Source organism: Ptychodera flava, chromosome 16, assembly GCF_041260155.1.
Source record: "Ptychodera flava strain L36383 chromosome 16, AS_Pfla_20210202, whole genome shotgun sequence".
Classification (NCBI taxonomy): Eukaryota; Metazoa; Hemichordata; class Enteropneusta; family Ptychoderidae; genus Ptychodera; species Ptychodera flava.
In genome coordinates this window covers 21,791,918-21,818,272 of record NC_091943.1, presented here as the reverse complement: position 1 = coordinate 21,818,272, position 26,355 = coordinate 21,791,918, and the positions used below count along the sequence as shown (strand labels likewise).

At 38.0% G+C, this 26,355-nt stretch overlaps 1 protein-coding gene across 7 annotated transcripts in view; it reads right to left on the bottom strand.

Annotated features, from left to right (window-relative positions):
* Nucleotides 1–1,272: 1,272 nt before the first annotated feature.
* Nucleotides 1,273–26,355, bottom strand: part of LOC139114300 (microtubule-associated protein futsch-like) — a 46,819-nt gene continuing 21,736 nt past the window's right edge. For 2 of the 7 annotated variants that reach the window (XM_070675923.1, XM_070675924.1), the window contains exons 2-17: nucleotides 24,482–24,730; nucleotides 21,854–23,841; nucleotides 21,115–21,268; nucleotides 20,379–20,548; nucleotides 19,112–19,369; nucleotides 18,290–18,417; nucleotides 17,199–17,265; nucleotides 16,619–16,709; nucleotides 16,028–16,158; nucleotides 15,451–15,511; nucleotides 14,332–14,644; nucleotides 13,665–13,930; nucleotides 9,518–11,282; nucleotides 7,422–7,520; nucleotides 6,761–6,824; nucleotides 1,273–4,656 (exon numbers count right to left, since the gene is read on the bottom strand). In XM_070675923.1, the coding sequence (XP_070532024.1) occupies nucleotides 4,525–4,656; nucleotides 6,761–6,824; nucleotides 7,422–7,520; nucleotides 9,518–11,282; nucleotides 13,665–13,930; nucleotides 14,332–14,644; nucleotides 15,451–15,511; nucleotides 16,028–16,158; nucleotides 16,619–16,709; nucleotides 17,199–17,265; nucleotides 18,290–18,417; nucleotides 19,112–19,369; nucleotides 20,379–20,548; nucleotides 21,115–21,268; nucleotides 21,854–23,841; nucleotides 24,482–24,581 (5,787 nt within the window). In that variant the 5' untranslated portion in view covers nucleotides 24,582–24,730 and the 3' untranslated portion in view covers nucleotides 1,273–4,524. Of the gene's footprint in view, nucleotides 4,657–6,680; nucleotides 6,825–7,421; nucleotides 7,521–9,517; nucleotides 11,283–13,664; nucleotides 13,931–14,331; nucleotides 14,645–15,450; nucleotides 15,512–16,027; nucleotides 16,159–16,618; nucleotides 16,710–17,198; nucleotides 17,266–18,289; nucleotides 18,418–19,111; nucleotides 19,370–20,378; nucleotides 20,549–21,114; nucleotides 21,269–21,853; nucleotides 23,842–24,435; nucleotides 24,731–26,355 lie in introns of all 7 variants that reach the window. The other 5 variants (XM_070675925.1, XM_070675926.1, XM_070675927.1 and 2 more) reach the window with 4 other exon arrangements.

Here is a 26,355-nt window from a genome sequence, read left to right as displayed (position 1 = left end):
TGCTACAAACACGATTGGAACTAATTTGGGATAATTGGATGTTTATATTTTTCAAATTTCAAATTGTAACAATTCATGTCAGCTACCAAATCTAAAGCCTGCTGCTGCCGACTTGGGTCATTAGTTTTAGGAAATGTTCACAGCATATAGGGAGACTCACTATAGGGAAAAAGTGCGTGACTAGAGCGAGAAACTGACGCCTTCTCGCAATCGGTGAGAATCGTTCTTATTCTCACCGCTGTCGGTGAGAAAACTTTAATCTCTACCGGAGATTGGTGAGAAATGCACTCCTTGGCGAGAATCAAGTGTGAGAACAAATTCTCACCGATGAGAATGGAAATTCACACTAAGTACAACGAGAATTGAAATTCACTGGCGAGAATCATCAAGACTTGCTGTTCATTGGCGAGAATCATAAAGACTCCGAGCGGCGAGTCTTGATGATTCTCGCCAGTAAATTTTAATTCTCGCTGTACTTAGTGAGAATTTCCATTCTCACGGGTGAGAATTTGTTCTCACACTTGATTCTCGCCAAGGAGTGCATTTCTCACCAATCTCCAGTGGAGATTAAAATTTTCTCACCGACAGCGGTGAGAATAAGAACAGATTCTCACCGATTGCGAGAAGGCGTCAGTTTCTCGTTCTAGTCACGCGCTTTTCCCTATAGTGAGACTGCAGTCCTTGTACACGACCTGAGATTATTTTTTTGAATAGTCGGCAGCTACGTGCAGTGAAGTACAACAGGTGAGAGACTACCTTAGCAGGGGTGTACACTGTGAATAGAAGCCAAGCAGTGACCGTTTAAAGGCCCGTGTCGGCGTCAGATTGTCTTGCAAGGAAATTGCTTACCAGATTACAATTTCAATGGTAAACAAAAGGATATGGTGCTTCATAATCCTCTTACCAGACTAGATCCCTGGGATCAGTCCCTGGCCTTTAAATATATCTGGCAGCACACGTCTCTGGCTACTGTGGGGATGATCGCGTGATGTTATTTTCATTTGCCTGATTACGTCACCAATACTGTCAGTAAACAACCCGTATCAGGATACGACTGCCACGACTAATCGTAATTCAAGAAGGAATTTTACATCCTCGAATACAAACACCCGATAAGAAAACATGTTACATGTAACCGTGAAGAATGGGTCACTGCATTCCCTTTGATAAATTTAGTCACGATTCTGATTGGTACTATTACGAAAGCAAAAATAGAATTATACACTAAAGATATATTTTTCTAGATTAATAAACACAGATTGAATTCAAACATGTGATTAAATAAGTGTTATTTATTTGAATATCCAATATATATTATAGTTGTGTACAAACAGAATGTACAAAAACTCTGAAAGGCACTTTTCAAAAACAATTATTACTTATCCATCTTTGGAACAATAAGTCAAAGATGTTTCAAATGGAATCACCACTTTCACTTTCTCTCAGAGTAAATTTCACACATACATACTTGCCTAAGGAGCCCACCACCACCACCACCACCAGAAAGAACACTAGGTGGTCACTGCTCCCTAGCATACTGTAAAAAGGTCCTGACCCCTTTGAATGCATCATACTATGTATACTTAATCGGTACAGAAAAATACCAAATCATGCCCAAAATCAGTCAATAGAAGCGATTGTCCAAAAATTACAATAAAAATAAATTCCCATGTGGCGCTATTTACAGATGAAAATTATTACCGAATTAAATGTTCATCGTGCTTAATAAAATACCTCACATATTGTTAACAACATTCAGTCTCATTAATAGTACTGTTTTCTTATGTCATCTTCCAAACCTGTGCTCACACAAATACACAACCACTGAAGGAAATCATACTGATGCAGACTTCTAATGCTTTGAATGGAAACTACCATAAAAATTACACTAAATTAAGCCCAAAATCCTATTAAAATGGCTACACCTACAGAATGTGAGGCTTTTTCAACTGAAAAGATTTAATATCTTTGAGAAATTTACAAGACTCAGAATACTGTTTGTAATGATGATATCAACAAAAGTTTCAAACAGAAATGACACAAAATACATAGCTGACACTACTAGTAAAGTGCAGCGGCATATCTGAATATAGGGTAGGAAATTCAAGTAGTAACACACACTGTGATAGAAAATACCAAGGCATTGTACACTCAAGCTTATCATTTTGAAATTTACAGCAGATACAAATTTACAAGGAATCAATTAGCCTTCGGTATTAAATATTTATTTGCAGCTAGAGCAACAACTCTGCAGCAAGATTTCATAAATGACACTACCGGTTTCACTGCGGTGCAAGGTTTGGTTATAACAGTTTCTTTCACTGAATTTGGTAAAAGTTTTCAAGTTCGTTACTCATTGAACACATTCAAATAACGAGATATATTTTTAAAAAAACAGGTTAAATGCCAAGTCATGGTGATCATTATCACTTTAATACTGTCATTCCTCTGTTATTTTGAATAGTGAATTTTTATATTACTTGGAAAACTTTTCAAAAGTGACAAAACGTATTAGGAATTTGCCGTATACTTAAACCCCCTTGAATACTGATTATTTACAAGCTACTTGATTGGTGGGTTAATTGGGGCCCCTTAGTTAACTTATTAGTCCCAATCATGGAAGTATTTTGATTGGCAGTCTAAACCCTAACTTTACAATATATACAGACTGTACAAGAGGAAATATGTTATTGTACACAAATCAGTGAACGAATTTGTACCAAATTTTGTAATTAATGGAAAATTCTCTCTCCACACTCACACATGTCTAAAACTTTCACCCAGCAGTCATACAGTGCCATAAATAAGTTTTCAATAAATTGACTTGTTTACGAATCAAACACACGTGTTGCATAAATTCATGAAATGATGAAAATCTCCATACGTCATTTTCATCATGCTGTTTCATGGATGGAGCATGAGGGATGACATTTTCATGTAAACTCAAAATTTGCACAATTTTGTAAAAACTTTCCCATTATGGACGGCCAGCTTATTGTACACAAATGCTTAAACCTAGCTGGAAATCTGTGAATCATTCAGCATATTATTATATTCCCTTCTTCTTTGATGGCTGACACACATTTAAAAACAAATAAAAACATGAAGTGAACGGAAGTGGAAATTCTGGAAATTTGTAGCTTTCAACACTTACATTTCCTCTTGGAAAAAAATCTGTTCAGAAATGACTTTGCTATTGTGTTAGCATAACTTACTAATTATCTGAGTGGAATAGGTAACATTCAGATTAAGAAACAGTCTTTCGGGACAAAACAGAAATTGAAATCACTGAAAAATGACTTAAAATTCATTTTTGAAGGTAAAAATATAATTTTGATAAAGTTCTTAGGAGAAAAGCAACAACCAAAGTAGGTAAAAATTAATGGAAAAAATAAAAATTAAAATTATTGTCTGAAAGTCAAAGTAAAGAAATGCAACCACTTTTTTTTCTCTTTCAGAAAATTTATGCCGAACAGTATAAAGATAAATTAAACATCAACTGGAATGAATAAGAAGTGAAAATAAATGATAATTTGATCAGCCTTATTTCTGAGAGTTAGCAGAGATCTGAACAAAGCGGCTGGTATAATAGCTAACGGATGATATCACAGCACTTGTAGAGAAATACATTGATATAAACACGATGCCAAAACACGGTTTTCCTTCCCACGAGCATAAAATTCTAACTTTTACAGTATCTGGGGTTATTTTTGTCGGTTAGGGTGCAAAATATGGGTTGTGTACCTGAGATTTGAAAAGACTGATATGTAGAAATTGCATATACTGATATCGCTGAACACGCGTTGTACGGAAGTTCAAGGTTCAAGGTGTGCACAATCACACAAACCTGCGTCTTGTTTGCCTCTCTCAAAAAACATCTACCACAAAATAAGGATATAAAAATATACAGATTTCTTGTCGCCATTAATTGTGACAATGAACAGGTATTATCATCCAGATGAATGCATTTTCGAAGTTGCTTGAACAATCCTAAAGTCTACAACAAATTCAACAATCAAGCATTACTTGTCATTTTATAATGTACGGTTTGTAGGCTGAGCTTGCATTTGTATTTACAGAAATGAGTTGTTCACATGCTAACAACGTCAGCTCTCTTCACAAACTGACCACTTGAATTCTTGAATAATTATCTTTTCCAATCATACATGCCATGTTATGAGACATGGCCTCATAAAATTTACAATTTACATTTTTTACATCTCCTAATAGGCAAAAGTGTTAGTTAACCTACTTAAGCAATCACTGATGTTTTTGATAACAACTCACTCATAATATACAAGATTTTTTTCCATTTAAATATGTGGTATTTCATCACGTCATAAGACAAAAAAAACATCTTAATCTCTTACACTCAAATAGACACCTTAGTGATGAAGTTTATCTATGCTCTGGGGCACAATATTACATAATTTGTTCTAGACCATGTCCAGGACCAAGTTTTTGAGATTTGATTGGCGCCCTCACGCGTTGATTACTTGGACGCCCTTTGTTTTCATTGGAGAATCAGTCTCCATACATTTCTGCCTGCACGACATCAGCCCGTACCGTTGACAGCATTTTTCGGGATTTCCTTTTCAATTCTTGTGCGGTTCGAATGGCATCCTCCACAGAAAGACCAAGTCTAATTGTTTCAATCTGAAGAAAATCCAGAAAAAGTTACAAATGAGACTGCACACTCATCACTGTGAATGCTGCAATTACAACAGCATTGTTAATTGTTTTACAACTGTCCAAAGATGAGTTTGATCAGGTTAAACAAAATTTACAAGAAATGAACTGAAAACAATGAACCACAAATGAAACAAAAATATTGCATGCAACTTTCTAAGGACTGTCACTTATTCCTTTCCTATTTTCAGAAAACAAACACATTTTCAGAACAATACGAAAACTTTAATACAGGACAAATTAAAAATTAATTATTGGACATATTTGAAATCCAAATAGCTGCAAAATGTTTTCCACGTCCAGAAACCTAAATGGCCACAGAATCCTTGAAAATATGACATATATCCTCTTTGAATAACTATGAAATCTCAATTTGAAATAGATCATTCATTTTCAAAATTTCAAACCAGTAAATCAGAGAATCAAACACTAGGAATATTTTCAAGAGCCACATTTCGATTGATAGTTGTCAAATAAAAATATCTTACGCAGTTCCTACTTTCTTCCGTTGACAGAACTGGAAGTACACCACCTTTGTATTGCTGTTTTTTGTCATCCACCATGATATACACAAACCATCATTTACCCTTATTGCCATAATACCATAGAAAACTTTGCTTTTTGAAATTTAAATTACAGAACAATTAATGTCAGACACTAACGACACATTGAGTAGACACTGGATTCAGCATATTACATCCAGAATAAAAGAGGTGTATTGGGAGTTGGGAAAGTCGAACAAATATTCATACAAGGAAATTAACTAAGACACTACAAACAAACGTTAAGAACTGCATGGTCACATGATCTTCGCATTTCAAGTACACTATTATTAAATTACACAATAAATAAAGATTTTCAATTCATTAATTTGAGAAATTAAAGTCATGAAAGACTTTCCTTTCTTTTTCAACGGAATATTTTTGGAAGGGGTCGTTGCCCATTCAATAAATCTTAACTCAAAATTCTGGAATTATATAGATATTACCCTCAGGACTTGCAACCATTAAAGTTATACTGTCACCTGTTCCAATTTTGCCACTGTCACCATGGAAAGAGAAAATCTAACCAATCACAGATTTTAAGCAGGTGGCCGCTTTTTAAAAACAGCGCCCTCACATGGGCTTTTGAATACCAAGAAATGCCCCTTTGACCATATATGGGCATATTTAGATTACAGGTGACTGTATACCTTTAAAGGCAGAATTCACCTCAGAGTCAGAGACAGATATTCACACTCTCAAACTTTCACAATATTTCTTTTGGCCTACACTTGTTTTGGCTCATTTTGAAGCTTATGGAGTAAATACAGTTTTCACAGACTTAGTTTTGTGAAAATTAAGAATTTTATTCCCCCACTCAAGCATAGAGACAATTTGAGGCCACTATGAATTTCAAATATCATAATTATCAGGTAATTTGTTTCTCTAGTACCAAAATTTGCACAGTGACTCCTGAGTTTTCTTCTTGATTTTAAAACAGAATGGTTATAAGTTTGCTCGAAGAAAGCTTGAGCACATATAATTTATACAATTTCTTACAATTACACAAAGAACTCAAAATGAACACATTCATCCCTATATCCTGGTATTGAGGTCTGCCTTTGGCAATGATATCATTGGGCTAACAGTGACAAAGACACTTTGAAGAACAGTTAGAGAGTTAACTTGCATTAGTAAAAATTAACGTTTACAAGCGATTGCATACAACAGGTTTTACAGGCAAGCTGCAGGGGTTCAGGAAGGGAAGATGGTAAATATAGCATAGCTATCTGTCACCATTATCTGATTTTACAGCATATTATAAACGACAATATGAACTGAAAAAAAATGTGCATTTATTATTTATGTTTATGTGCAATAGATACTAAGAAAGCTGCAGGTCCTATGACCAGTGATTGGCTGGATAAAAAAATCATGTGATGATCATGTGACAATACAGCTCTTGCAGCATGCATATTACAACTTAAAAATACTAAAACAAAAACTCACAGCTAGGGGACATACACCGAGGATCACTTGATGAAGGCTGCATGCTTGGGTTTATCCAAGACGAAGGTCATATAACATACCTTAGCTGCTCTATCTTCATGATAGTTTTTGGTTCGTCTTCTGGCTTCACGGCGTGGGCTCGTCCTGAAACAGACAAATATATAGGTACAGAGATTGAGACAGAGATAGAGAGGGGGTAGAGAGAGAGAGAGAGAAAAAGAGAGAGACAGACAGACAAACAGAGAGACAGAGAGATACAGAGTAGAGATGGGTACGGTAGAGAGAGAGAAGCACACAGGTAGAAGTTGGGAACAAGAGACAAAGCAAGAGACAGACACACAGAGAGACAGAGAGACAAAGAGAAAGATATATAGATAGATTATATTTCCATAGCAGTAGTTGATAAATGCAAACATTGACAACTTTGGGGCAAGATGGTAATTTTGATGGTGCGATGCTCCAGCTTGTCATTGTCTCTTGGTTTCTATTGCAACAACAACAACAACAACAACAACAACATCGTAGAATTTGCACAGCACTTAAAACCTAATGCAAAGAAGTAACAGTGGTTTTTTTCTGACACAATAATGTAAAGTACAGTTCACTGAAAGTACTTGATCTCCTCTCTTAACAAGGAACAGGAAAGAGACACAAAGGTGCATTGCCTTGCAAGCAGAATGGTGCAAGGGAAAACTGATCAAAGGAAATCAGACTGAAAGGACAGGAAAATCACCAACTCACCTCCTGTAAATGATTTCTTCTTCTGATGCAGTCTCGGCATCATCCAGTGACTGGGTGAAATATTTCACTTTACCCTTCTTGGTGGCTGAGGTGTAATGCCTGACACAGATCAAATGAAAACATACTTTAAGGTAAAGTGCGATGAATTCGGACGCGCACACGCTTTTAGAACGTTTCTGCGCAGATTTAACTCCAGCCTGTCGCAAATGGGTTATTTTGTACGCAATACGCATGTATTTAACATCACCTGTCATTGTTGAAATTGCGCTTTTACCTAATTTTTGACCCAGTCTCTTAGAAATACATGTGACCTATAACCTTGTCATATTTTGACCCCCTAGGAAGCTGGTTTTTATTCAATATGAGTGAAAATTAACATTTCTCTCCCATTTACATGGCGCATATTACCCATTCACCTGGAGATATTGTAAAAAGTAGCGTGGTGACACCCTTTTATTAAAACTATAAACTAAATGGCAAGTTTGGTCAAAATGACACCATTCAAAGCGACAGGAGAAAGTTCGAAAATTATGTAGTGATATAATTTCGATATCGTCATTTTGAAATCGATATTTATGTTAAAGTTTCTTTGCAAACATCATGAAAACTAAACATTCGATAGATATGGATCTTATGTCTTGGTATTTATTAAAATTAACTCATTTGCTAAGCGTTTTATAATTGCTTTCTTTAATTTAAGTGAATTATATCATTTTTATTTATTTCTAACGACGCCATTTTAACGTCCGTTTCCATGGAAACAAGTGTGGTGACCCCCATTTTTTATTTCATTTTTGTACTTGCACAACTTCCAAGAATATTTGTGCAAAGTTTCAAGAAAATGACACCACAACTTAATTTTGACGTAATTCGTAGTACTTCACCTTATGGTAGAATGCGCCTCAGGGACAGATATTCAGACTCTCAAACTTTTACAATTCTTTTCTGATCTACCACTTGTGGGGGTTCATTTAAAGCTCTTGCTGAAAGAAAACTTTCACCGGCTTAGTTTTTCGAAATTTGAAAATTTTCATTTTTCTCCATAGAGTTAACACAGGGATGGCGGCCATTTTGAATTTCTAATATCGGTAAATCTTGGGTAATTTGTTTCTCTAGTACAAAGATTTGCATGGTGACCCCCTGTTTTTATTCTTGATTTTGAAAGAAAATGATTGAAAGAATCCTTGAGGAAAGTTAGAGCAAAAGTTTAAGTCTTTCACTTTTGAGGTGCATACTACCTTAAGCTGTCATCAAAAGTGAAATCTGTAAGGCCACAGCTCTATGCAGTTTTGGGACATGTTACTCAAATTTCTGAGCATCACTGTGTTGAAGTGAGTCTTTTTCAAATCAAAAGTCAATGAAATATCACTGTATATAATTTTGAACAAAACACAACATCCTGCAGGGAATTCTTTTACACTGTACAAATTACTTTTTCATCTTTGTGTCTCAAATACGCAACAAAGAATCCACTGTGTTGCTCTGCATGGGTTCATTGGTATATTTTGTGCTTTGATCTTGAATTTCCAACATTCAATGTATTCATTTCAGGTAAAATGCACCTCGGGGACAGATTTTTGGACCAACAAACGTTTACAGTTCTTTTTTTGTCTCCCACTTGTGGGGGCTCATTTTGAAGCTCATGGAGTACGTACATTTTTCATCAAATTATTTTTGTGAAAATAAAAAATTTGACTTTCCTCCGTAGAGTTAAAACAAGAATGATGGCCACTTTGAATTTCAAGTGTTGCTTAATATTGGGTAATCTGTTTCTCTAGTACCAAATTTTGCATGGTGACCCCCAATATGCATTCTTGATTTTCTAAGGGACTACTGGTTTAATGTATTTTTTTATGGAAAGTTTGTGCAAAAGTTTAAGACTTTCAATTTCACAGCGCATATCACCTAAGCCACAACAATAGACTTTACTCTAGGGAAGAAAGAGATGGAAATTACTGATTACTGAAATTACTGATGCATCTCAGCAGAGGAGATATGCTAATTTGATGGCAACAAAACAGGCCTTGAGTTGTACACAAATGTCATTTGCAGGATTACTGATACACTGATACTGCATTACAGATGTTTGTCCTTACCTGACTGGGGTTTGACTGATGATTTGTATGGGTGCTTGCTGGGGTGATGGCTGACTGGGCGGTGCTGCTGGATCCACAGTCCCTGTGGTAGGTTGGGCTAACACGTATGTGGAACCCGATGGTGCCTGTGGCTGCCCTTGCTGTGGGTGATACCCTGGTTGTGCCCCCACTGCAGTGGGTATGGATGGCATTGACTGGGCAGCACCTCTAGTCATGTAGCTTGGTAGCACGGGTGTGGAGGCATATTGTGGAGTTTGAGGCCTGGGTGGTGAGGCAAACGATGCTTGAGGAAGGCCGTAGGATGGCTGTGGTGGTGGTGGTGGCTGCTGCAGTGAGCTTTGTTGCTCTCTAAGATTGTCACTGGGATACGCATACTCGCTGTGTGTGTGAATACCAGCACCACCGCAAAGAGGACAGGGCTGGGCTGCAAAACTGAAAGATGGCATTGACATTGATCGCTGTCTTGGACTGAGTGGCCTTCCAACTGGGCTGACAGGACGACTGCGATATGCATCAACATAAGGACTATCATATGCTGTGTATGGACGCTCATCCATATAGTCATCCTCTGGGTATGGATCCCTCCTCCTGTCATACCCTCTGTCATGCCCTCTGTCATACTCTCTGTCATATCCTCTGTCATATCCTCTGTCATACCCACTGTAGTTTCTATCATAGTCTTGTCTTTCATCACCATAACCTGGACTTGGGTAAACCCTGGGCTGGGGCTGTCTCACTGGCGATGCCGACCTCATGGGCGACGTTGACCTCATGGGTGATGCTGACCTCATGGGTGAAGTTGACCTTTGAACCCTTACTGGAGCCCCTCTTATTGGCGTGGCATTGTACGGTGTGGACGCGTATGGCATTGATGTGCCAACGTCCCTACGGTACTTGGGATTGTACTTTTTCACGATCTGCTCTCGGAGGTGCTGTACATCATCACGGAGGGCTCGCAGCATCTCTTCTCGACGACTCTGTTTTGAGTTACCGGAGTTCCTCTGTCTGGCACTGTTAGGATGGCCCCTCTCATAACCAGTTCTGCCTCTCTCGTATCCATCATCAGACCTGTCAAGTCTTGAAGAAGGTCTCCCTGAAGTCTGCCCTCGTTGGTCTTTCACAGATGCCCTGCTCCCACTGCGACTTGGTCTCGGAGTCTCATACTTCGCCCTGCCACCTTCCACCCCTGACCTCTGACCTGCATCGACATCCGATCCAAAAAGCTGCCTGGAGTATCCTTGGGGGGACTTCTGTAACCTTGAAAACTCAGAAGGAATAGAGTCATGAAATCTTGACACATTGCGTAGAGATTGCGTTCTTTGGTATCCAGGGCTTACTTTGTCTTCGGCATATTTGTCAATGTTATAAGGCGTACTGACAGCCCTTTCTCTTTCATACAGTGGCCTCTCAAAAGGCGGCATCTCGTAGGCACGTGCCTGCATTTCTTCTTCAAGGGGTGGATACTTGGCTCTCTCCTCGGCACGTTTTGAGGCATTCATCTCATTTCTCAGCTTTTGCACCTCATCATGCAGAGCTCTGATGGCCTCACTTTTCACGCTGCTTCTGGACACCATGGAAGCCGTGTCGAACTTGTCCCTCTTGTTGGTTGGATCCGCCCAGCGTTCCGCTTCTTTGTCCCTGAGTATCCTCTGTTTCAGTGTGTCCTGTCGGAGATCGTCGTCGTCCGTGGTGTAGTAGGTCATCCTAGTTGAGCCGTTGCTATCTCGTGACCTGCCGGACAGTGGTCTTCTTTGCCGTGTAACATCTGCACAGACAAAACATTAGAATTGAAAATAGCATTGCGTTTAGAGCAAATAAATTATGCCCATCTCAACAACCTTGCCAAATATAAAACTAGCCTTTACCTTTGAAAAAGATATCAGACAAGAGTGAACCCCTTTCACCAGTAAACCTTGAAACATTCCTATAGTTTTGATAAAAGTGAATAGACCTTTCTATAAGGACATGGGGGTAGAAGAGTTACAAGGGGTCAAAGGGTAACAAGATCAAAGATGCCACAACTTTGAAAACGTAGTGAAAAAAAACAAAAAATAAAGCTTAGTAAGGAACAATTATTGTTGGGATGTGTCTGCAGCTAGAGAGATAGCCTACAAGTTCAAATTAATCGAGAGCTAAAACATTTCACACTATGGATGAGATAATCAAATATCGTACATACTGTAATTCTGTAACTGTACAATTGTACGACTTTGTCTCAGTATCATTGAATTTGGCCTTTGTTTTACCTACACATATATTGATGTTTTTTGGGGTAAATTGTTATATCTATATTACGATATAAAAAAGCGACCTAGCGGCCGATATAGCTCCGCTGTGTTTATGTAGAGAATAACTATTTTTACACATGTTGATTGGGAAGGTGGAAATCTTTGATAACTCAATGCAGAGGCCAGAAAAAAGTGGCTAAAATAAGCTGCAAAAATACACAATTGAAGATTTCATCATACTTTAAATATATATCATAGGATCATCCCTAAGAACATGTCAACCAAAGCTATCTGATGAGTAGTTTTTGAGAAAAAAATTTTCTGACCAAAGATGGCAACAATTGCCCCAAAAAATGAAATTGCAGATTTCATCATAAAATTCAAGAGATCAAATTTAGTTCATAACTTCATCTATAGAAACCTGTATACCAAATTTCAAAGTTGTTAGACCAGTACTTTTTTTGAGAAACACATTTTTTGACCAAAAATGGGAAAAATTGCCCCAAAAATTCAAAATTGCAGATTTCATCATTATTTTTTAATAAATATCATTTAGTTCATCTATAGAAACCTGTATACCAAATATCAAAGCTATCGGATGAGTAGTTTTGGAAATACACGTTTTGACCAAAAATGGCAAAAATTGCCCCCAAAATACAAAATTACAGATTTCATCAGAAATTCGTTATATATTACTGAACTCATCTGCAGAAACCTGTATACCAAATTTCAAAGCTATCAGACCACTAATTTTTGAGAAACACATTTTTTGACCAAAAATGGCAAAAATTGCCCCAAAATTACAAAATTGCAGATTTCATCATAATTTCAACAAATATCATTCAGGTGATCTGTAGAAACCTGTATACCAAATTGCAAAGCTATCAGATGAGTATTTTGGAAATACACATTTTTTGACCAAAAATGGCAAAAATTGCCCCAAAAATACAAAATTGCAGATTTCATCATAATTTCAATAAATATCATGTAGTTTATCTGTAGGAACCTGTATACCAAATTTCAAAGCTATCAGATAAATAGTTTTGGAAATACACATTTTTTGACCAAAAATGGCGAAAATTGCCCCAAAAATACAAAATTTCAGATTTCATCAGAAATTCAATATATATTACTCAGTTCATCTATAGAAACGTGTATACCAAATTTCAAAACTATTAGACCAGTACTTTTTGAGAAATACATTTTTTGACCAAAAATGGCAAAAATTGCCTTAAAAATGCAAATTTGCATATTTCTGCACAATTTGAACAAATCTGAAATAGATTATCCCTAGGGATATATGTACCAAATATCAAAGCTATCTGACTGGTAGTTTTGAAGAAGAAGATTTTTAAAGATTTTTTACCAAAAATGACAAAAATTGCCTTAAAAATACAAATATGCAAATTTCACCACAATTTGAACAAATCTGACTGAAGTCACCCTAAGTAAACTGCATATCAAATTTCAAAGCAATCAGACAAGCGGTTTCAGAGAAGAAGATTTTTTTACCAAAAACACCAAAAATTGCCCCAAAAATACAAATATGCAAATTTCACCACGACTTGAACAAACTTAAGTGTGGTCACCCCAAGTGAACTGCATATAAAATTTCAAAGCAATTGGACTTGCAGTTTCAGAGGAGAAGGCAATTGTTGACGGACGACGACGACGACGACGGACGACGGACGACGGACGACGACGGACGACGACGGAAAATCACCTATTTGATAAGCTCCGCGTCGCTGACAGCGGAGCTAAAAATATACTAAAATATTGTGATACTTTAAATGGGCTCAATGTATATGAATTGATTTACTAGTATCATATTACAGGCATGGATAATGCATCTCCAGTTATAGATGTGAAAATGCACATATATATTATCAGTGGTACACTCATGACTTTCAGACACTTACCAACATTGCTGACAGGTGACTTGCGTGTCTTCACAGGAGTGGCCCTCTTGGAAGATCTGTCCACAGTGTCCAGCGACTTGACTGATCTGCCGTTGCCTGTGGTATAGCTCATATCATCCTCCATCTCGCTTTCTGTCCACCGGTGTGACTGCGAAGTGACCGACGCACGGTGACCCCTGACCGTGGAGGCAGCAGAGGACCGGCGACTGTAGAGGGAAGACGGGTGCTGACTAATTGGCGATGGACTTGTGTATGCGTAGGATGTTCTGAAAAGTCAGAAAGTTTCAACATATTAACCTGTGGTTAGTGACCAAGTGATGGGGAGAAATGCCCCAGTTCTGACATAAAATATGAGCAACCTAATTTTGCCCTCAGAGGAATATTGTTTTCCTTTTTAAAGTTATAAAGTAATTTGAATTGTGCTGTACAGCTGTGTGGTAGCCAATATGACTAGAGGATATAGAACTCTGAGAGAAGACTGGAAAACACAAAAATTGTTCAAAAAAATTGGAGCCTGAACCACATCAATTCTACAACCAACTTTCTTTGAGTTTGCTTTCATCCATCACGGGTCGGGAGTGAGTACATTATTGTTCAAACAAAGTCATAAAATTTGGACACCTCAGTAAATTTCACAGCTCGGGAAAAAATCAAAAAAGACACTTACCTGTCTTTACCAAGTCCTCCATACCCTTGCAGACTGCTCTGATTGCTGTACCTGCTCCCCTCAGATCCAACAAACCCACTGTCAACATCGCCCTCTACAGGCCGCTGGCCAGGGTACTTCTGGCTCCTACCGAAGTCTGTGGTAGTTTGCGGGTGTCTTGAGATGCTTGGTGTAGACCGCCCACTGTCAGCGGGACGGCCATACTGCTGCCTTGCTTGGTGTTGCTGTGATTTTCTGACCATTTCAGGTGATGAGGAGGGGCTGGGACTATCACGGCCAGACCACAAAGGTATACCACCAGAACCATACCCTGCTTTAGAAAGATAAGAAACCACAGTCTTGACAGTCCACTTTTTTCTACTCTATTTTTAAGATGCAAAGCCTTCTAAAAATAACAAAAACAGTTGGAAGATTCTATTTTACTGAGCTAAGGGGTATGAAATGCAGCTGTTCATATCAATCTCTCAGTAAAAGTTTGTGCCATTATAATTGAAAGCAACTGTTATCACTGTTTCATCACTGGGATATGTAAATGGCAAGAAACAGACCAATAAACCCTTCTTTGGTATCAAATTAATAATGAATCATAATATTTGCACATTTTTTATTGGTTGCTGCTATATCACTTCCGGGCCCAGTACTACCAGGCAGCGACCCAGTGGAACTCTCCAAAAAGCATGAGGTCATGGTACAGAGTCAAGACGAGGCAGTTGCAAGGTTACCCACACATGCTATATAGACGTCATGGTTTTTGGTGATTTCCACTGGGTCACCTAGTACTGGGCCCAGGTGCAATAAAGCAGCAAGCAAGGAGAAAAATGCACACTACTGCTTTTTAAAATCATGATTTATTATCCATTCGATATCAAAATAAGGGATTATTGATCTATTTCTGGCCATTTATAAATCCTTGTGGTTTCATCAGAAACTAGAGAAAGAAGTTTACAATTTACGTGTCATTCACTGCATTGAACTCATCACAAAGATGTACAAAGGTAACCCAATCAGTTATTGCAGTGAATTTGAATTATCAGACAATCTCACTGAAAGACTTATGCAATAATATGGTTCCTGACACTTACTACAGAAGGTGAAAGATTTATTTTGCAGGGTACTTACTGTTCCCTCTTCTGTCCAATTCTGGGGATGAGTCTGGTGAGCCCTGGAGACTATCATCACTCTGTAAGATTGAAGGTGAGTTTTACATCATAAAGTTATGTGTATCCCAGCAGGCTGTACATTCATCGTCTCAGATACCAGAACCAATACTCTACATTCCAGTATTGTACTAATGACAATTTTATACCACACATTTTTGTAAAATGATAATCCAGCTCCAAATCAGTGTGTGTATTTTCAGTGAGATGAGACAAGTTGAACGGCTGGACTGAGTTTTGGGGATGTATTGTGCCACCAAAGTTTCTACCTATGCGTGAAGGGGACTCAATCTGTGAATTCCTATACTTCTCTGGCTCTCATCAGTGATAACTTGCCACCTATCAAAACTACTTTCAGAAAGATGTCAACTTCAGTCCTGTATTTGTCATAAAAGTTTCCGGTCTTTTTTCCCACACAAAATGAAATACCAGTAGCTTTGTAATCAAAGCAAAATTACAGATGAGCACTCCATTCTGAGAATCCTACAAAACAAAATATCACCTTTAAAAGAAAGCATTGGAAATTTTTGATGACTTACATGATAGATAGGATCACCCTGTGGTGTGTACATGGCAGGGGCTGAGAGTGGAGAGTAAATACTGCCGGTGTCTCTACCACCATGGTATAGAGATGGATTACTTGCACTGAAAAATCTGTCAGGTAGTATACCTGGAAAAAAGTAACAAGATGAAAATGAGAGTTTTCATATTTTCTTCATAGTTTAGCTCAGATTTTTGCTTTCTGTAGAATCTCAATCAAACAACATGCGTTCCAATATACTAGTACATGTTTACTGGTGAAATAAAGTTGAAACCAAAGGACTGCGCAATACACAAAATGATACAATACATCTGATCACTTCCAGTTATAAGTTCATCCTCGGTGTATTGTTACATTACACTAATGAGTATATTATGACTGATAGATCTGTATCCTTTTCAAGTATGGGATCTCTTCACACACCTTTGAAAACAAGAAACCCTTCAGATCACTCAATATTACACAACTCGTACCACCATTTTCAAAATGTTAACTACAATGTATCTGACTTTTATCTACAAGAAATTCTTTATTACAATAAATTGCCACTGAATCTTTAGGTACATTGACCTGGAAATAGAAATCTCACCTGACTGGTCAGCTGACTCTCCATCCTGTATATGTTCTGGCAACTCATGACCAAATATGTCAGGGTTTTCATTGTGTAGGTTGCGCAGTTGCTGAATAGAGAGAAAACACAACTTTGAGAAAATGCGTTGATGTTTCTTGGAAAGTTAAATTCATTTTTCAGAACAACAGTACTGGTAAAATTTACTGAAAATTTGGATTTACACCTAAAGCAAGTTTCTAATAATATTTATGGAACCCTTTGATGTCTGGGGAATTCAACCATCACTTTACGATCAACCCATTAACCCTTTGAGCACCAAAGTCAATTTTGTCACCTTTAGACGATATACTCCAGTCAATTTTTTCCGATTTTTGTCAAAATTTTGATAACAAACTGTAGCCAATGAAATGTGATGTCCATTTGGTCCAAAATTATAAGAAAATTACAGAAAAATTCATAAAAATTGGTAAAAATGTTGCACTAAAATTATGGTGGGAACGGTTACAGCACTCAAAGCGTTAAAAGTAATAGGGATGAAATAAAAGCAGGTGATGAGGTGATGAAAGGGTCAAAAGGTCTGGAATGAATGAACACATACCTCCACCATGTCATCAAGTTCTCTGTCTCTATCTGGTGTCCTTGCCATCCTTTTCAACTGATCATACCTGTAAAGGTGAGTGGAAGTCAACTGAATTCAGTAAAAGGTGAATGCCTTCTTATTCTATATAATGTATGTGAGTAGATACTGTGGGTTTACTTTGCCTTCAATAGTTTTTCAAAAGAGACCAGTAGACAATAACATATTCCAGTTGCTGTTTCAATAACAACTTGATACTTGAGAACAAACTCATAGGGTTTGTCTAAATATGTCACCGGTATTAAGTTTTACTTTTTTTTAACTTTACCAAATCGCAAAACCTTGGTTCAGTTATGAAGGAATTGAACTACCAATTTCGTTTTATGTTTATTACACACAGGAGAAATATCTTCAAAATGTTAGGGCTTTTTTGAACATGTCTCAGAAATGATCTTTTATCATTGGAAATGCTACATTACACCATAGCCTATGATTGCATGATAACAAGTATACAGTATGCCCCGCAGCTAAAGTGATGCACCACTGACTCAACAAATTGAGTTCATGAGTTAAAGGGCACATCCACTCCAAATAAGTATGCAGGTAATGAAACATACTTCCTTTTTATGTTCAGATCACAAATACAGAAACAGGACTTTGCCAGGTACATTCCATCCACAAAGAAATGTTAAATTGTTGTGGATCTTCACGCATGGAAGGCATAAACGGAATAAGCAAATAGTTGCCAACAATGTACGGCAAACGCCATACACACTCTATCAGCAATAATACAATACACTTCAGTACACAACAGGGGATAATCATGCGAGTGTAAAATGCTAGAACCACTTCTGTATTTCTGAATGTTTAATTGTCTTCTAGCCTTGTCACTGCTGTTTTGTTAGATTAAATGAAGCATGTTTCTGCTCCTTGTACATATTTCATACAACAGTCTGTTAAAGTGGCAAATTTCAGAATCGGTTGTGAAGCCTGATCTTTTCTGGTGAAACATTAACAGCTGTAAGAATTCAGTTGCAGTATCCTGACAAAAACACTACCCTCATTGTTGAAGGATTCATTGTCACTGAAAACTGACCTTTGACCTGACTTACCTGTCAAGCAGTGCTCTATACTCCTGTGTTAAATGTTGCTTTCTCCTAGCAAGGTCAGGATCAACTGTAGCCAAGAAGGCATCGTTTTTACCGATGTTGTCTTCAGGTGGCTGACTTTTTAACGTTTCCTGCAACAAGACGCCAGAGCATGTCAGAACAAATAACTGGGGATTTTGTTGATACGCATTATCCAGCCGCCAAAACAGTGTCGCCTTTCATTGGCAGGATCATGGGTCAGTTACAGTATTACCCTTTGTGGGTATGTAACTCTTTAGAAATTTGGTTCACCAAGTTTTACTCATCAGCAGTCTATATTCTGAGTACAAAATGGCTGTAGTATAACCCCTTGAACGCCAAAGTCAATTTTTGCCGCCTTCAAAAATGTTACACAGACATTTTTTAGATTTTTTTTTCTAAAATTTTGATCAAAAACTTTAGCCAATGAAAAGTGATGTCCATTTCGTCCAAAATTGTCAAAAACATTACAAAAAATTCATAAAAAATTGGTAAAATTTTGGCTTGAAAATTTACAGCACTCAAAGTTAATCATAAATATTCAACATCAATAAATTAGGAACAGCGCTCTATGCAAAATAGTGGTGTTGAGCAAGTATCAAACAAAGTAACATTCACGTTTGGATAGCCACGTAACATAGCTTAACCCTTTAATCTTGTTTCTCTGCATATAAATCCACCCACGCTATTGCTATTGAAAACTATGGGATCGTTCAAAAGTCTGGCGATGAAAGCACTAACCATTGTTTTATGACTTTTATGAGAATTTTTTTCACTCATCTTTGAAAAGAAAGTGCAAGTCCATACCTGTACTTTTTCTTGAATATCTTCAAGTTTCATGCCAAGTCGGAAGATCTCTCCTTCAATCTCCTTCTCGGAATCAAACGTCTCATTGAAATTTCCTGAAATTAAATTGTTCTTCCTTCTGATTGTGTTCTGTTCTTCTTTGGCGTGCAGATAATCTCTCTCTAGTTGCTCATGTTGTACCTTGAGACGGTCAAATAGCTGCTTCTGGTCCTCTGGTGAGAGTGGACTTTCCTCCATTAATGACTGGAAGGATTCCATCTGGAAAGAAATGAGAATTTCAGTGCTTTACGTATTTAAAGCTGTTTTAGAATTTAACACCAGAAACGGAGATTTGGTCTGTGAATTTGTGACAAGGATTCTGTGAACAAAGCAGTAATATTGACACAAATCTTCCACTGGTTTGAGCAAAGTCCTAACGTACTGAAAGCTACTCACACACTTTTCAGTCATGACTACACATGAGATGAATGCCACTGGTATTTAATTTATTGACTGCAGTTGCCACACTAGGAGTATCACGGTAAACAAAGTAATACATAGTAACAACAGTGAGGGCGCTACAATTTGCCTCCTAAGCTCAATATCTACCTTGTTAATGTTAGACTTGGAAGTAAAGGATGTGTCTTGAAAGAATTCCAATGATGATATTATTTCACCGATATTTTTGTTTACTCTTCTTTCAAGCTAAATGGCAATTTTTCAGACCAACACTTTGCACCATTATTTGTTTATTTAACATATTGAAAGTTCGTAGATTTGCCTTTATTTGCCATTAATGCTGGAATAAATTTATCTTTTAAAAGAAAATGACAGCAACATAATTCCACAAATTTCATTTCTTACACGACACCAGACTTGCACAAGTCTGGGATTATGAAATGAAAAAAATCATAGGTATTAACTGAACCAGCTCTGTCACACTGATTGACAAGATTGTAATTGCATGATAGCGGAGTGACTGCAAACCCTGGAGGTAACAGCTGCATGTATCTGAGCAAGATCTAAAATGAGCGTTTACATCATGAAAGGAATACATGTGTAACCACAGTTCATACAAAGGAGAGATTCAACAAACTTATTCAGCTTATTTCAGCCTAGCGAAACATGGAAAAATGCCAAGCAAATGGTGGGCTGGTCTAGCAGAAGATAACTGGTGATTTTTAAAATGTGGTGTTTTGCAAGCAAACATTATAAGCATTACCAGTCTCCTCTCAAAACTAAAACTGCCATAGCCAGCATAAGGGCCCCAAATATAGACACTTCATACCTGTTCTTCTAGACTCTTGGCTTGGAATCGTAACCCCATTGCCATGCTTTCAGCGCTGGTCACAGCTTGCAAGACAGGATCATTTTCATCTATGTCAGTCGTCTTTGGATTATTGCTTCCAAGACTGTTGACAGTTGTCTGGCTTGCACTCAGTGGATCTCCTCTAACACCTAAAATATTCAAATAATTGAAACAAAATGTTCAATGCAAATAAAAAATTGTACGTTTCCAATTGTATGCTTTATCTAGATGTCTTATATCTTCCTAAAAACATTTGAAATACATAAATACTTTTTAAAAAATGTTCAATATTTCACAATACAAATGTATTTTCATTGTACACTGTAAACCAAGCTTCCATGTAATTTCCTAAGATGATTTTGCTTGGACATACATAAGTGACTACAGATTTCATCCATCTGTGTTACAGATTCAAAAACCATGTATCAATTTAAAATGGACACTACCAATTCCCCTATTGAGATGAATCTACCAGTAAATTTTCAAATGCTCTCTCTACATTGTAAAATTTATGGTTTTTGCTTCTTTTCAATACATACCTCGAGTAATTATCCTGGGTTGCATAAGCTAATATTTATTTCACTTGAATTTCTAACTGCCTACTACAACTCTTTTACACCAAGGACATGAAAATTCATGTATGTGTACAGCAGATCAAATACGCAAACATGGAATGATTCAGATATTCAAATATTTGCCCTGGTGCATAGCCTACCTGTAGCTGCGTCAGAATACATGGCCATCTGTGGGGCTGGGCTCATCCTGGCCTGTCCCATTTGACCCATGTTGATGGTCTGCGGTTGCTGCGCTTTGGACAACGTTCCAGATGAACTCTGACCTGGCAGAGGTGGGTTGGTTTCCAAGGTGATCTGCATGAAAGAAGATGATCAAAATATGACAGCATTATGGATGGGGCATATCGAATGTCTATAATTACAATGAGACAGTGCTTACTATATCAGAGAACTAAAATGATACATTTTATGAGTTTAAATATTGACAGAATAAGCAAACAGATACCTTGATGAAGTTAGTTTAAAATAGGTTCCCATGGTAAGATGGATAGAAAGTTGGTATAGGCTGATTTGTGTCAGTGTAGAGAAACTGGAACAAGGGGGCATTCTTGGCAGAAATAAAAGACATCTACTGCACTTATCGCAACTTGAGGATTTTTGAAGTATAAATTGTGTCTGAATTCAGGGTGATACTTGCTGGAATAGGAGTACAACAGTCTCTAGGGATGGATAATCAATGAATATATACTGGTTACACAAACTACGTGTTCAGTCTTTGGTGATGTGGATGAATGAGTTGTAAAAGAGTTCTCTGGATAGTTGCAATGAACAGAATCACTCTTCACTACTGTTATTCTATATTTTGGTTTGTGTCTTACACTTTAAATTGCAGGCTATCTCTATGAATCAAAATTTATTTGGGTCATTTAAAAAGCATACCTTAGCGCCTAATCTTAGCTGATCGATGGTAACTTCAGCAAGTGCGTACTTCTGCAGAAGGTCATCATAGTCCTGCTGCAGTTGTCCAATCAGTTCATCAGCCTGCCTCCTGGACGAGGCCTCTCGCCGCAGCCGCGTGGTCAGATCGTGCTTGGAGTGGTCAGACATATTTTCCCAGTCGGTGCTGCAGACTGACGACTCACCGAAGTTGTCGTTTTGCGAGGACATGGGCGATTCGCTGGTGAATCTGGATCGCACACTGCTGAGCTGACTGGAAGGGTCTTTGTCATCATCACTGTGATACTGACCATGCTTGTCTTGATTGCCTACTGGTGTTGACCGTCCTGACAGTGAGACCTTGGCTACAGGAATTCTACTTGGCGATTCCCCTCTTTTCTTTAGTGGGGTAGTTCTACCTGAAGTTTCCGATTTAGCACTTGGCGTTACTCTACCAGATTTGGGGGTCACACGACCGTTTTTGCTAGAGGGGGTTTCTCTTCCTCCTTTAGAAGGGGTGGTCCTGCCTCCTGTAGACTTTCCGTTACCACCTCCTCCCGGGGTTGTCCTTCCAGACTTGAGGGGTGTTGTCCTGCCAGATTGTGGCGTTGCTCTCCCTGACTTGGGAGTGGTTCTCCCAGATTTACTTGGCGTTATCCTCCCCGATTTTTGAGGAGTCGTTCTCCCAGAAACTTTAGTAGTCCCATTGTCTTCTTTTTCATTTTTGGGAGTGGATCTCTTAATTGGCGGTCCGACACTTTTAGGGGGTTTGCCTTTCACCGTGGTCTCTGGCGTGGACGTCTCAAACGTAACAGCTCCTTGCTTGTCTTCTTTAACCTTGTCTGATTTTTTATTTGAATCGCTCTTTGGTGGCGAATCAAGAATATCAGATAGATTGATGACAGTTTCTGAGGTATTGTTAAGATCCGAGTTATTCCCCTCCTCAACGTTGGCTGCAACCTCCTCTTTCGTTGAATCGCTGACCGAGGAATATTCAGGAAATGTCTGTTTTGACAAAGAGCTGACTTCAAAACTACTCTGGGGTGAATTCTCAATCTCTTTTGCCCTTTCCTTCTCTTTTTGAGAATTGTCACTGGGAACTTCGATGCTGAGGTTTCCTTGATAATCCTGCTCACCGGAGCTCTCTGGAAGGTGACTCCCGGAAGAATCATCCGGAACAACATGATCTGTTTGTTTAGCATCAATATCAATAACGTCAGATGTATACGTATCCTGGCTCAGTGATATAGGTTTGTGTTCTACTTCCTCCTTGGGAGTTTTGGCAAAATATTTCATCATGTCAACGTGTCCATTGGTGGACGGGGATGCCCTGGGGGCGTTGTTTGCCGACTGCCCATAGTTGCGAGTTTGTCCCGGTTCCTTCATCACGCCAAACTCATCAAACTCATCTTCATCAATCAGCCCCTCAGGGGTGGAACCGCTTTGGAGGACTCCGTCAAAATCTTCCGGCAAGACTCCCTGGGATTGGAGATCGTCCCCTTTAATGGTTCCTTCGTCATCCGAATCAGACACCATCACTCCCTGTTCTTTCAAATTTTCAACGTTTGCGGAATTATCATCGAAATCATCCTCATACATGACACCTTGTCCTCTCAAATACTCAGCCATTCTTCTGTTTCTTGGTGATTTCTGACTCCCAGTTCCGTGGCTCTCTGACTCCTCAGAAAACACTTGCTTTTCTAAAGCTTCAAATTCTATCAGGGAGAGCGTAGGCGGGTTTGGCCCGTAGCCATAGGCATCCAAATTGTCCACAATGTTTCCTGCGTGTTTGTTTTTAGGATCTTCCACCTCTACTTCTATGAAATTCAATTCCTCCATGTCCTCGGCCCCATCAAAGTCACTCAGTTCAAGGCTTGGTTCCTCTTGTAAGGGATGCGAATCATCGCTGTCAAAGGTAAATCGAGGAGAGTAGGCCATTATGTTATCATGGTCCTCCGTTGTGGAACTCTGTGATAGACTCTGCATGTGATCTAGACAAAAAAAAAGATGGAGAAATTATCATTAAAATATTCTTCATATTTTGAGAAGAATCTTAACAGTAATCAGGGTACTCTTATGTCACAACAACTTTTTTACGGCCAGGATTTGAACTGCATTCACCCTTTGAGAGCTGTAATATTTCCGTCAAAATTTTGTGCAACAGTTTATCCATTTTTATGAATTTCTCAGTAATTTTGTTCTTAATTTTGGACCACATGCCCATAACTTTTCATTGGCTACAGTTTTTGATCAAGTTTTAAGGAAAATTCTGAACATAAACATGCATACTTGTTACGATATACAGCAAAATTATTAATTATTTGTTCATCTTTAATTTTTGTACAATGTAAATTGATCAATTGCTCACTGTAAAGTTTTCATTTGTTGATTCTTATGGTCCTGAGTAACAACGAACATATGGTCAATATACCAGTATTAGCCTAGTAAATATTAATGATATTGCTTGAAGTTGAGCAAACCTGAAGAAAATATATATAATATATTATGTGCATGTACTCCAAGCACACTGATAAAGCAAATACATGCATTGTATACACATGCTCTGTATTAGTGGCATGACTTACACACAGTATCAGCAAAATTCTGACATGAACTTCACTAATCACCGACCTGGCACGTTAACTTTCTTGATGGACTTGAACTCGTCCAGATTAATCTTGGGTCTGTTGCTACTTGGTGACTTCTCGTCACTTGTGTTGCTGTCAGCCATGGTGGGTGGCACAACTGGCAGGTAGAAGGTGTGTCTCTTTTTTCCTTTAGGGGATGAGGTATGCGTGCATCTGCTGTTACCTTGAGTCAATATTGTTCACTTGGGCAAGGTGTCTTCTTATCGTTGGCATTTTAAAGATGCCTCAAGGTCTGTGAGAGTGAACAAAATACAGAACAATCATAAAGGAGCTGTTCATGTGTGTTTTTGAAGTAACCAAACAGACCTTTGTTTGCAACATATTGTATCATAGATGAGTGTACTAGGTTTTACAGTATCTGATTATACACATAAATACTTTTTGGCAAAGCAACACAATTCACTACAATGCAGTCATCTTGTGTCGTATTAGATCTCAGTGGAAAGATCAAAGAATACACTGAAGTGGCAGACTTTCTTGCGTCCCCACTGGATTGTATCTCATATCGCAAATTCATTGTCATCATCATGAGTATTTATGTTGCTACTTGACTTGACATATCTTGTGAAGGGTTGATCTTTCAATGAAGTCACACTCTTGCTTGTCGACATGAATGATATTATCAAGTACAGAGGTACTTAGAAATCACAGCAGTAAGTGTACTACGCAGTGAGATCCACTGCCTTGTTCATTCTCTCAATGATGAAACACATGTACTGACATAGAGCATCAATTCTAAAATTGTGTACTGCCTGCTTAAATTCGTTTGCAGTTGAAAATATACATTGTATAATCCATATTTGCAGACTGAACAGTGCCTGCAATGGTGAATGTCATTGTTATTATGCACACTAGTGTTTTTGTTGAGGGAGGTACTGGTTGATATTCTAATACCTGGGTATCCATGCAATCATATTTGTTGACAAACAGGAAAGTATTTGAGGGACCCAAACCCAGGTTCTTTAACCTTGCAAAGCCACTGTGTAAATGTACTATGTACGTGTTTTGCAATATACATCAATTTGAGAAGTAGGGATGGCTCAGTCTTAATCTTTGTCCTGTTTTTGCTGATGTCACAAATCTGCATGTACAGAAGGACAATGGAAAAACAAAGGCAAAGACGTTACTTGTATTGTATAAAAGCAACACAGAAATTTGGAACTGAAGGTCTAGTTTCTGCTGATTATAGCACTTATTGTGACATGAATGTGTCAGCCATATCAATGATCAGAAACATAAAAATTTCTCATACATGTACACTGTACTTCAAACAAAAGCAAATAGATTGTGTGTCACATCGTTTCAGCAGCAACCCATACCCTACATGTAGGTATTCCTTAGATTATTATTCAGTTACTATGACTGAGGGAAGCTTGCTATTTCATTGACATCATATCCTGATTGATAATACAAAGCTTCCAATATTATTATCGTAGAACTGAATGACATGATCAGACGTAACGTATCTGTAATCAATGCATCATAAACTGTGTGATAATTCCTGTGGCAAAGAATGTACAATGTGAAACATACCCAAAACACAATATACATATAACCAGTTTATAGTTTTGTAGTATATACATTGAATACCTTGGATGATGGCACAGTGAATCGAACACAATACTATAATGCCCACTAATAAGGAGATTTGGAGCCAGCTGTATCCACTCTTTAATATTCATATTTTTTGCCCATTGAGGGACTTACTTAAACACTTTATTGGCAGATTTGGTGTGACCTCAATACACATGATCGGGGAAATCCAAGTGTTTAGAACCTCAGTTTAGTGACCACCAACCTATTCCATAAACTGCCTCTCATGGGGTGGATGTGAACACATGAAAATAAATGCATGTA